General features: G+C 35.2%; 1 protein-coding gene across 4 annotated transcripts in view; it reads right to left on the reverse strand.

Moving 5' to 3' along the window:
• Nucleotides 1–1252: 1252 nt before the first annotated feature.
• ATAD5 (ATPase family AAA domain containing 5) overlaps nucleotides 1253–13390 on the reverse strand; it is a 39685-nt gene continuing 27547 nt past the window's right edge. Inside the window, exons 19-23 of one of the 4 annotated variants that reach the window (XM_070562605.1) lie at nucleotides 7097–7277; nucleotides 5035–5216; nucleotides 3418–4283; nucleotides 2798–2953; nucleotides 1253–2686 (exon numbers count right to left, since the gene is read on the reverse strand). In XM_070562605.1, the coding sequence (XP_070418706.1) occupies nucleotides 2608–2686; nucleotides 2798–2953; nucleotides 3418–4283; nucleotides 5035–5216; nucleotides 7097–7277 (1464 nt within the window). In that variant the 3' untranslated portion in view covers nucleotides 1253–2607. Of the gene's footprint in view, nucleotides 2687–2797; nucleotides 2957–3417; nucleotides 4287–5034; nucleotides 5217–7096; nucleotides 7278–13390 lie in introns of all 4 variants that reach the window. The other 3 variants (XM_070562604.1, XM_070562603.1, XM_070562602.1) reach the window with 3 other exon arrangements.

Here is a 13390-nt window from a genome sequence, read left to right on the forward strand (position 1 = left end):
TAAGGGCCGGCCCCATGGCCGAGTGGTTAAGTCCATGCACTCCACTTCAGTGGCTCAGGGTTTCGCCGGTTCGGATCCTGGGTGTGGACATGGCACCGCTCACCAAGCCATGCTGAGGTGGTGTCCCACATGCCACAACTAGAATATACAACTATGTACTGGGGGGCTTTGGGGAGAAGAAAAAAACGAAAAAGAAGATTGGCAACAGATGTTAGCTCAGGTGCCAGTTGTTAAAAAAAACATAGAGGAAGACTGGCACAGATGTTAGCTCAGATGAATCTTCCTCAGGAAAAAAAAAAAAAGCATTAAGTCTTTTCTTTCCTTTATCTAAAAGTGAAATATACTTGTTGACAAAAATTCAAATCAGAAATAAATGAAATAAGTGGAAGTCCTTCCTTCCAGCACCTCCAATGCCCCAGGGAGTTTGGTATTCATTCTGCACTTGTTGCCATGCACATGTAAATCTCTACATTTACACGTATGGTTGTATACATAAATATCTCCACCTAGGAAACATAGATATATCAAACTACACGTCTGAAATCATACTCTTTCCTCCAAACCACCTCCTTTACCATTGCCTTATACTTTGGTAAATAACTTCACCAACCATCCAGTCGTTCAAGCCAGATACATGGCATTCTACCTCCCATGTATTTCTGGAAATAGCTGTAAGTAAAAATGTGTCCAGAGGCTGGCCCGGTGGCATAGTGCTTAGGTTTGCGTGCTCCACTTTGGTGGCCCGGGGTTCACAGGTTTGGATCCTGGGTATGGACCTAGCACTGCTTGTCCAGCCATGCTATGACGGCATCCCACATAAAATAGAGGCAGATGGGCACAGATGTTAGCTCAATGACAATCTTCCCCAAGCAAAAAGAGGAAGATTGGCAACAGATGTTAGCTCAGGGCCAATCTTCTTCACACACACACACACACACACAAAAAGGAAAATGTGTCCGTTTTAGACAGTTATAGGTATTGAAAAGCCATCAAAATTTGGTTACTTTTACCACAAAAGTGAATCTAAATCTTACAGGAACTTATCATCTTTAAGAATTGAGAAAAAAATGTCTTCCCCAAATTATGCTAAACCAAAAAAAAAAGATATGAAACATGTCTCTTAGGAAAATATCCCCATTATTTCTTGATTTTTCATCATTTAAATACAATTCTATGGAGCTTTTTTTTGGTTTCTCAATTATTGAGAATTATAATTTTCTAATGAAAAAAGACCAAATTAACAAGCAAGTGCTTAGGTACCGAACTCTTGTATTCAGTAGAAAAAAATAAATCTGTACATTAAAAATAAAAAAAGCTTCAGATCTTATTCTCTCTGTTGTACAGGGATGAAACATATAAGATACAGCCTATAGCCAAAGCTGCACAATATCCATACTCACCCAGATGATTACTTCTAGAACTCCTATTTAAATATTGCATAAAGCCTCTTAGCTTTAGCCTTTAATTAAATCAACATACTATCAGCACAAGAAAAGGTAAGTTGAACAAATAAGAGGTAAAAACATCTTCATACACATTTATAGACAGGTATACATCTCTATCTTTCAACTGTACAAAACTAGGATCCCTACCTTTTGAGTTGAAAATGTAATTCACCAGATAACATAACTGATTAATATGTAATATAAACACTTGAAATAGGAAACTATTTTCAGATTCACTTGATTATCTGATTGCAAAAATTATTTTAAGTGAAATGTGGTATTTTAAAATCTTGTAATTAAAAATACATACTTTCTCCAAAAACAACCTCAAGTGGAAATGGCTACGTAGAAATCCTATAGTTGAAACCTTCTTTGTTACAGTTTTAATGAAGAGCAGTTTGTCCAAAATAGATATATTAACATCATTAATATCTTTATGAAATAAAACATCAATGATATAAAAATACAAGAAAAATGTACAAGGCAAATGACGAGTTGGCAAAATATACAAGATATCACATATGTATGGTTGCTGAAAAACATTTATGAAAACTACAATTGATAATCTTGATTTCACTTTATCAACGTTCAATGATTCAATGGTAAAATATGCTGGAGAAGCACACTGAAAAACTGATCAGGAAGATTTTACTTAGAAAAATGAAGCATAATGTCTTTTCTAGAAGTTTTCTTATGTATTACATACGTAATTTTGTATTTTGGATTGTGTAAACTTATTTAAAAAAAGATTATCACCTAGGTGATTCATATTTACCACTTGACAGAGTACCGACACTTTGTTGGAGAGAGGTGGATTAAGGGTAACAGGAAAGGGAAAAATTACAGATTAGTTTAGCATTGAAACATCTTTACAAATATCTTAACGAACTCTAGCTCCTAGAAACAGCTCAGTCACATACAAAAATAGTCCAACAAAGCTAAATCAGATAATACAAGAAATCCATTAAAAAAATACTACCACAATCATAAATACAATTTGTAACTCAAATTTTTCACTTTAAATATTTGCACACTAATAAAAATATACAAAGTCTGTTTCAAATGTACACTTAGAGAACTAAACTCTTCCACGAAAATCAATATAAAAATGTATCTTAAAGGCCACATGATAATCTGTACACGGCATTGTTAACAGGGAACATTAAGGGAAGCCAGCTGCCAAAGTGTTCACAGTCTCTTTTGAAATGTTAAGATGAATTCCTTCAAGATAGTGCAAGAACCTGTCAAAATTACAAGGAAAAATACAATTTAATATCAATATTTCCATTAGATGCAAATATTTAATAATATTGAAATAGCTATCTAAAATGTTATTTTTATAGAGCCTTTACCTTCTTTTACTTTTTCCTTGTTCTTTTAGCTTCTCAGTCCTACAAATGTTTCGAAGAGTTGGCAAGTATTCAATTACACTAGCTTGTCTATTACCCAGGTTCAGAAGAGATCGGCTGGAAAACACACCTTTGATGACTGCTATCCTCTTCCAAGCACTGCTGTCAATGAAAAGGATTGCATTACTCTTTATTTTTAATGCTCAATAAAAATGCAACAATCCCAAACACAACAGCTTCTGGGCTCCGCTTCTCCCTGCTTCTGGTCTCGAGTAGACTAACTGGATTCCAGAGGAACTTCTTACATCACTTTCAACAGAGCGATCACTCCACTCCCGTGCTGAAGAGTCTTTAACGCTACCTGTCGTCTGCCACAGCAAATCCAACCCCTTTCCCTGTCATTCACGAGTCTCCCAAATCTAGCCCCTGAATCTCCTATTTCCTTTCCCAGCAATCAGGCTGCTCTCCTTAACTGTCTCATTAGAAGCTAGATTATTAATATTAAGGGCTTACCATGATCAACAAAGCCCAGCATTTCAAAATTAGTAAGAAGAAAGAAACTAATAATTTCCCCTTTACCATTTATTATTGAAAAATTAAAAGTAAAAGGAAGTAAGACTTACTCTAAATCAGCGGCTGACTGACTGAAGTGTACGTTGTTGCGCTTTTGTGAAACACAAAAAGTAAGCTCTTTCGTGGGATCTCTTCCTAATTTCTTGCAAGAATTCAAGGAGGTTTCCAATGCTTTTGAAATAGCAGAAGAACACTTAGTGAAGCTGAGCGCTTCTACAGCTGCCTTTAACTCTCCAGAGCTCGGAGACGTCCATCCATCGCTACCCTCAAGACTAAACTCATCACAAAGTCCGCTTTTAACCTTCCCATTTGTCCAAGTGAAGTCATTTTTACCAAAGTCCTTTTGTTCCCTTACGTCAGTTAAAAGGGCATCTAAGAAGGACATATTATCCATGAACTCAGTGAGAGAATTTAAACAGTGAGAAACCAGGGCAGAACATGTTTTTTCTGCTGGTGTTTTAGGAGGACAAGGAACAGATTCAGTGTTAGACTCTAAACATTTGTTTAGTTTCTTTGTCTGTGGATTGCTTCCTTTATCTCTGGCTTTGCTTTCTTGTGAATTTGAGGAAGAAGATGCAGAGGAAAGGCTAATGAATTCATCAGGAAAGTCCAATCCTGTGTCAAATAAGTCACTATCATCCAGGATTACCATCTTTTTCTTACGTTTCTTTTTTTGTGACTTTTTCAATGGCTTCTCTCCTTCAGAATGTCTCCTAGCAAGACACTTCATATTTTTTGTTGCTGCACTGGTGTCCACACTTACTGATGAACCACCTAAGTTTTCTGTTTCTAGAATGATATCAACAGGCAATGGTAGAATGAACTCAAGGTTACTATATAAGAAATCGACATTCCGCATTTGGAATTCTGTAAGAAGCTGGATGAGCTTATGCCATTCTTCCTTTGTTCTGATTTTCTGCTGAAAAATAATTTTGAGTAAAGAAATGTTATAACAGTACATACTCTCAACATTTTTCTACACATATGAATATAGTGTCATCCCTATTCTATCCTCAAAGTAATGAGTCACTAATAATTTTATTAACCTATAATCCCTTAATACATCAAAATAGCACTGTGAGTCTAAAAAATAAATTTAGACTGTTAATTTGAAGAATTATAATTCTCTGATATTCAGTATACACTCCAGTTCAATAATTAGAAGCTCATCTGTTTAAAAACTACTTTTATGAAATTGTCTCCTTTTTTTGCTGGGGAAGATTTGCACTGAGCTAACATCTGTTGCCAATTTTCCTCTTTTTTATTGAAGATTAGCCCTGAGCTAACATCTATGCCAGTCTTCCTCTATTTTGTATGTGGGTTGCTGCCACAGCAATGCTGATGAGTGGTGTAGGTCCACGCCTGGGATCCAAACCTGTGAACCTGGAGCATGCCAAACTTAACCACAATGCCACAGGGCCAGCCCCTGAAATTGTCTTTTTTATCTGAGCTATTTCTAAGTTCTATTCTAAATCCTGTGATGTGCATTTAGAGCAATGCCTGTGTACCATTTGTCAAAATGGTACAATGTATTAAAATAAGAAATCTGAAGCCTATAAAAATTATAGGCAAATTTAAGTTAACCCTAAGATTCAAAACATAGAGTGAGGGTTGAGAAGATGAAAAGGAACATAAATTTAACATTCCAAACCATACACTGAAAATACCTTTAAAAATGAAAATAAGTCTTCAGAAGGGGAAAAAATGTTCTTAAGGCCAAACAAGGTCTCAACACAGCCTGTGTCACATTTAGGAAGGTCTGTAGGATTCCTTTTAGTATTTTTAGTGTTATTTTTGGAATCAGGGCCATCTTCAGAGCAAACAGGTTGTACATTTCTGCTATTTCCTCCTACAAAATTAATAAAAGAAAATTTAGCTATCTATATTTTTAACAAATTGTACCAAACAATTATTTAAAATCTAAGATTCTTTGGCATCTTTTGTGGACCTATACTCCCATTTTGTTCTTCTCCACATATGTATGTAATTCATAAAGAGTACAATACAAACCTGATTTCTAGTGTGCACAGGTTAAGTGGGGGTGGGGTGGGGTGGGGTGGGCTTATAAAGCAATCCAACAGGAAAAAGTGCAAGGACTGTGAACGGGCAAGTCACAGAAGACGTATAAATGTCCAATAAACTCACAAAAAGATGTGCTATTTCACTAGTAATCACGAAATGCAAATTAAAACAAGATATTCTTTATTTTTCACCTTTTAAATTGGCAAAATTAAAACAACTAAAACCTAGTTTTGTCAGAGGTACACATAAAAGGGCCATAAGAAACTATTCATAGGAGCATAAATCCATACAATTTTCTTGGAGGGCAATCTGGCAACACCTATCAAAATGTAAAATGTATATAGCATTGGCCCAGCAACCACACTTCTAGAATTCTGACAGAAATACTCACAGACGTGCTCAAGGATATATGTATAAAGATATTCACTGCATGCTTTAATGACAAACTCAAGATAACTTAAAAGTCCCCTAATAGTCAATGGTTAATTAAATTATGTCACATCCATTCTAGCACGCAGCTGTGAAAAAGCGATAAAACAGTATGCTCTGACAATAAATTGTTAAGTAAAAAACAAAATTGTTTAACAATATATATAGTATTGGTCAATTTGGCTAAGTCAGTAGGTAGCAATATTTGTATATGCATAGATAAAAAGTCTAACAGTGGCTACCTTTAAGAAGTGGGGAAGATCTTTGACTTTTGTACTTTATTATCCATCTGCACTGTTTGAATTTCCAATGAGTGTGTATCTGTGTTTTTTAAAAACAACAGGAATAAAATGCATATAAGATCTTCAAGAAAAGAAACAACGTTATGCTTGGTTTTTGTCTTCTGAAGTTCTTGGTATAGCATTTTATATCCAGTCGTATGGCAATAGTTATTAACTAATTTTTTATAACAGGATATATTCCATGTCTTACTTATCATATTTACTTCCAAGAAATAAAGCTACTAGCTTACATTGAATTAAATATATGTTTGTCTACTTTGAAAAAGAATATATTAAAAATTTGAACTAATCAAAGAAAAAAACTGATAGGGATTAATATTACAGAACTTCACCTTGGTTTTATTTAAATATTTGTGTATTTCCCAGAGCAGGATCTGTAACTACAGAACTGTGACTATGGAGCATGGAAACCACAAACTATGAACTTCTTCAGAGAAGGAACCATGTCTTATTCATGTAAACACAGGACCTGGCATGGAGAAAGTCCTCAATAAATGTCTGTGACTTGAATTAGGTTACGATGACTGAAGATCAATGAGAAATAAAATAAAGCATTTCTGAAATAATGAAGTTCTTAGGAAAAATAGAACTATAGACTATTGAAGAAGCTGAAAGGGAACTTATAATACAGTCATATAAAAAGAATTTACATATATGGAAAAATCACCAATGTTTTTTAATAAGTGAAAAAAGGAAGTTTCTAAATAATATAATTACATTTTTTTATAAGAAACTATATGTTTATAAATGTATAAGTTTGTATAAATTTGTTCCAGGTGCAGTTTAATTCTATTTACTCACATTTCACATTCACAAAACTTTCCATCAACAAAGTTGACATACGCATGTTTACTTTTAAGATTGACATGACACCTGGATGCTCACAATGTTTATACTCTTTGAAATATTTTGATATAGCATATATTTTAACATAGGGTCTCATTATAGAAATTTCTTTTATAACAGATCAACTTACGACGAAGGGATAAAGGCCTTTCTTCTAAAGATCCACCTCCACTTCTAATCCAGAACTGTAAATAAAGGACGCTTTTCCTGATGTCACAAGCATTGGCAGTTAGCAGCGTCACGACGTCTTTCACGTCGGTTCTAGAATTTTCAGTCAAGCAGATCATCTGCAGGTAGCTGGCGACATTCAGCTGAGAGACAGAGCGACAGAGGAGAGGGAAGAGGCATGTTCAGTTGCATAGTTAACAGAAGTACAGCAATAATACATATCTAAAAGAAAGACAGATTCTGCTAAAATTCACAGTATCTTAAGCTCTTACTGAGAATGAAACTGATCTAGAAAGATATAAAGGAATATACTACCAAATTAAAAGCATTTACATATACTTCTTTTATTAACTGTATATAGTCTAAGACAGCAAGGAAACTTATGGGACATTCTCCAACCTGAAGCCTGGAGGCAATTTTATTAAAACTTGAGAAAACCCCTTAGGATGACATAATGGTACAACTTGATGGAATATTTTACAGCCATTAAAATTATAAAGATGAATACTATAATAAGCCTGAAAAATACTTATTATATGATTTTTTAAAACCAGAGTTAGAAAATTGAACCAATGCATACAGAAAAGCATAAACGTATGCAAACAAGAAATAGAAGGGAAAAAATGAAATAACTATGATTTGTTGGAAGATAAATGGACCAAGTAAATTTTTTCATTTTATTTAACGTTCCACTAATATTGCTCTAATATTTTTTGTAAAACAGCAAAACATATACAATTCTCTTCCCATTGTTGTTTATAGAAAGCTTTTTACCTTGAAAAGCTAAAACAAAATTATATTTACGTTTCACAGGTTTTACAAGACCTTTTACTTTACTAAACAAGACAATTAAAAAAATGTTTTCCCCTATGAAATCATTGACTTTATTCTATATATGTACATTACTCCTGCACACTTCTGGAACTTCTGCTCCCACAAACTAGGAATTCTGCTTTCAACAACAAAGGAGTACCTACTATCAGACAAACCCTGCCATTGATAACAATAAACTCTATAATCAACTGCAAATAAATATAAAAAACCAACTACCTGAAAGCACAAGAGAGCAACCAGAGGCAGAAGACAAATGAAGGAAATCACACTTGGACAAAGGAAATGGCCCCGAGTGAATTCCCCCTCTCTCTCTTTTTAAAAATAATTAATTAATTAATTATTTTAGTTCATAAACAAGAGAAATTTATTTCTTACAGTTCTGGAAGATGGAGGACCTAGATCAAGGTGCCAGCATTGGTCACGTTCTCATGAGGGCCCTGTTTCTGGTTCAAAGCTGGTTCCTTCTCACCGCATCCTCGCATGGCGGAAGGTGCTGGCAGCTCTCTAGAGACTCCTTTGTAAGGCACTAATCCCATTCCTGAGGGCTCCACCCTCACCACATAAGCACCTCCCAAAGGCCCCAGTACTAGTACCATTACATCAGGCATTAGGATTTCAACATATGAATTTGGGGTGGGGACACAAACATTCAGACCACAGCAAACACAGTTTAATTCCACATTTTACAGTTGCAGAAACTAAGCAACAGTCAGGTTAAGCAACTTTTGCAAGGTTACACAGTAGAGCCAGGATCAAACCCAGGCAGACTGCTCTAGAGTATGTGCTTTCAATTACTATCATACATATTAAAAGGAGGAGAGTAGAGAGCCACATTACCAAGTCACTCAAATCTTTAGCAGCTTTGCCCAAAGTACATACAAAGTCTCTGCTTCCCGCTTTTCAATAGCAAGTCTAACTCCAGGCTTAGAGCACATTTAGAGCAGTGGTTCCCAACCTCGGCTACACATTATAATCACCTGATGAGCCTTTATAACTCTGGAGGCCCAAGCTGCCCCTCAGACTAATTAAGTCCGAACCTCAACCCCCTCTCCCTTTTCTCAAGGTGATTTCTGGCTGAAGGCAGGCTGCAGCAGTGGTGGTTAAAACTCAAACAGAAACTCACAGTGATACTGGTTTGAACCAGAGGACAGAGTTTGGGATGACTGCAGCAGCTGGAAAGCGAGAGGGGAGGTCCATGAAAGTAGAGAAATGGAAATTCTAGCCATAAAAGAGAACACAATCATTGGTTGATGCTTGAACTTCATGTATGTGGGCCTGTCTCAAAGCATCCCAACCCAAACTAAAAGAACTAAACAGAAATCTCAGCTGCTACATACTACAAGAGAATACTTGTTCAAAGGAACACAACAGAATCCAGAGTATCTACAACATATCATTCATAAGGTAGGGGATAAAAATCTAAAATTGCTAAACACACAAGAGAAATAGGAAAAGTAACCAAGACCTCAGAGACAGGACAATCAATCAATAGAGACTGACCACAAGATGACGAAGATGTTGGAATTAGCAAAGAGTTTTAAAACAGCTGGTAAAACTATGCTTAAGGAAAACATGCTCATAATAAACAAACAGGAAATCTCAGCAGAAAAACAGAAATTATAAAAAAGGAAATTGTAAAACTAAAAATGATAATATCAGAACAAAAATTTCACCGGATGGGCCACATGTAAGAATGGAGGTGGCAGAAAAAAAAAGTGTCAGCAAACTCGAAGATAAAGCAACATAAATGATCAAATAAGAAGTATAAACAAAAAAAAACTAGGGGCAGGGAGGATGAACAGCATGCTTCAGTGACATGTGGGACAATGTAAAATGTCTAACATACCTGAAATTAAATTCCCAGGAAGGAAAAAGAGAGAAAATGGGCATAAAATAAATTTGAAAAATGTTAAAAACTTCCCTAATTGGAGGAATGACATATATTTAAGAATTGTAGATATCCAAGAACCACAGGCAGGATAAATATGAAGAAAAATAACACCTAAGCACATCACAGGCAAATTGCTGAAAACAAAGTTAAAGAGAATATCTTGAAGGCATCCAGAAAAAAATGACATATTATGTATGAAACCAAAAAAAGACTGCTGACTTATAATCAGAAAAAAGAGTGACCAAAAGACAGTGGGATGACCTCGTCAAAGTACTGATGGAAAAATTGAGAACCCAGATTTCTACATCGAGGGAAAACATCCTTTGAGAATGAAATAAAATAAAGACATTTTCAGGTAAAAGCAACTTAATATAATCCTTTGTCAGCAGACCTGCTCTATAAGAATTGCCAGTGAAGTTCTTCAGGCTGAAGAGAAACAAAAGCAAAGAAAGTGAGATCTTCGGAAAGGAAGGAAGAACATCAGAAATCATAATTATATGAGTAAACATAAAAGTCAACTTTTTACCCTCTTAATTTCTTTAAAACATATTTGACTGGCTAAAGCAAAAAAATAGAATAGTTAGAGTTTATAATGTATGTAAATGTAAAACATTTGAAAACTAAAGCATAAAGGATAGAAGGATGGTAAAAGGACTTATACTTTTGCAAGGTTCTCAAATTCTCCGTAAATTCATTCAATATTAATGCTAAATACACTATGAAAAGCTAAGAACATATATTTTAATCTCTACAGAAACTAATAAAAAATACGTCCTAATCCACTTCATGTAGCCTAGAAACTACACACCAATATCTTTCATGAATGTAGAGAAAAAATCCATAACAAAATATGAGCAAATCAAATCCAGAAAGACGTAAAGGACATAACACATCAGGACCATATCATCCCAAGAATTGTAAGGCTGATCCGACATTCAAAAATCAATCAATTCACCATATTAATAGAATTAAAAAGATAAACCACATGATTGACTCAAAAAACAGAGAAAGTAGTTGGCAAAAGTCAACACCAATCACGATAAAAACTTTCAGCTAACTGATAAAGAGCATCTATGAAAATACACAGCTAATATCCACTCAGTGGTCAAAGAATGAATGCTTCCCCCTCAACATCAGGAGCTAGGCAGAGATGTCCGTTCTAACTTGCATTCGACAGCATACTGAAGGTACACCGGCATTAGCCACTGGGATGTGGCAAAAAGAAATTAAGGTACAGATTGAAAAGGAAAAATAAAAGACTTTTCTTTTTTTTAAAGATTGGCACCTGAGCTAACAGCTGTTGCCAATCTTTTTTTTTTTTTCTGCTTTTTCTCCCCAAATCCCCCCCAGCACACAGTTGTATATTTTTAGTTGTGGGTCCCTCCAGTTGTGGCATGTGGGACGCCTCAACGTGGCCTGATGAGCGGTGCCATGTCTGGGCCCAGGATCTGAACCGGCGAAACCCTGGGCCGCCGAAGCAGAGAGCGAGATCTTAACCACTTGGCCACGGGGCCGGCCCCAAAAGTCGTTTTAACTTACATGACCATCAATACAGAAAATTCTAAAGACAATCTACTACTAGAACTAACAAACCAGGTTAACAAGCTCACAGGATACAAAAATCAATTGTACTTCTACATACCAGCAATAAACAACTGGAAATTGAAATCTTAAAAATACCATTCACAATAACATCAAAAAACATTAAATCTTTAGGACTAAGTTTAACAAAATATGTGCAAGGTCTCTACAATGAAAACTACAAAACACTGCTGAATGTTAAACCCCTCTCCTAAAAAAACTGTTCATGAATCAGAAAACTCAATATTGTTAAAATGTCAGTTCTCCTGAAACTGACTCATAGATTCAATGCAATTTCCACCAAAACACCAAAATAAACTGTAAAAACTGACAAATTGTTTCTAAAATTAAGAGAGAAATTAATGACATGATAGACAAAACAATTTTGCAAAAGAATAAAATTGGAGGACTTACACTACTTGACTTCCAGACTTGCTAAAGAGCTAGAGTAATCAAGACAATGCCGTATTTCACACAGATAAAGAGAACACAGTAAGACATACACAGTCTATCGATTTATGACAAAACTGGAAAGTAATTCAATAGAAAAAAGATAGTCTTTTCAACAAGCAGTGCTGGAACAACTGGATATCTGTGGAAAACAAATGAATCTTATGTCTTACCTCACATTACCTATAAAACTTTACTATACATAGATAAAAGATCTGTATGCAAGAGCTAAAACTACAAAACTTCTAAGAAAAAATCTTCGTAAGCTGGAGTTTGGTAAAGATTTCTTTTTTTTTTTTTAAAGATTTTATTTTTTTTCTTTTTCTCCCAAAGCCCCCCAGTACATAGTAGTGTATTTTTAGTTGTGGGTCCCTGCAGCTGTGGCATGTGGGATGCCGCCTCAGCATGGCTTGATGAGTGGTGCCATGTCCTCACCCAGGATTTGAACCGGTGAAACCCTGGGCCACCAAAGTGGAGCACGCAAACTTAACCACTCGGCCATGGGGCCGGCCCCTAAAGATTTCCTAAAAACTATGAACCATAAAAGAAAAACTTGGTTAACTGGGCTTCATCAAAATTAAAAACAAAACTCTTTACAATTAAAAAAATGTAAAGGTAAGCCACAAACTGGGAGAAAATATTTACAAAACACATATCCAGTACAAACTTGTATCCAGAATATATACAAAGAACTGCTAAAACTCAGTAAGAAGACAACCGATTTAAAAAATGGGCAAAAGATTTGAAGATACTTCACCAAAGAAGAAAGACAGGTGGCAAATGGACACATGAAAAGTTGCTCAACCTAATAGTCATTAAGGAAATGCAAATTAAAACCACAATGAGATATCAATACATAATTATTAATATGGACAAAATGAAATAAATGGACAATTCCAAATCCTGGTGAGTATATGAAAAACAACTGGACTCTCATACTTTGCTGATGGGAATGCAAATCGTTGGAAAACTTCAGAAACAGTTTGTCAGGTTCTTATAATGTTAATCAGAACAACAATTCCATCTGTAAGTATTTAAGTAAAAGAAATGGAACTATATGTCCAGATAAAACCTTTAATGCGAATATTCATAGCAGCTTTATTTATAATAGTTTAACCATAGACAACCCAAATGTCTATCAACGGGTGAAGACGACAGACACAAATTCATGTATGTGAGGTATAGCCATACAATGGAATACTGCTCATTAATAAAAAGGAAAGAACTACTGACACAGGTAACATGAATCAATCTGAAAAAGCACTATGGTGTATAAAAGAAACTAAATAAAAAACGCTAACATAAGATTCCATTTACATGAAATTCTACAACAGGCAAAATTATAGTGACAGAAAACAGACTGGTAGTTGCCAGGGCCGAGGGTTTAGGAGAAAGGACAAGACAATGGAGCCCAAGGGAACTTTCTGAGGAAATCGAAATGTTCTCTATCTTGATGGACTCATTCTATATCAACATTTGTGAAAATTCATTGAACTATAC

This window comes from Equus przewalskii, chromosome 10, assembly GCF_037783145.1.
Source record: "Equus przewalskii isolate Varuska chromosome 10, EquPr2, whole genome shotgun sequence".
Taxonomy (NCBI): domain Eukaryota; kingdom Metazoa; phylum Chordata; class Mammalia; order Perissodactyla; family Equidae; genus Equus; species Equus przewalskii.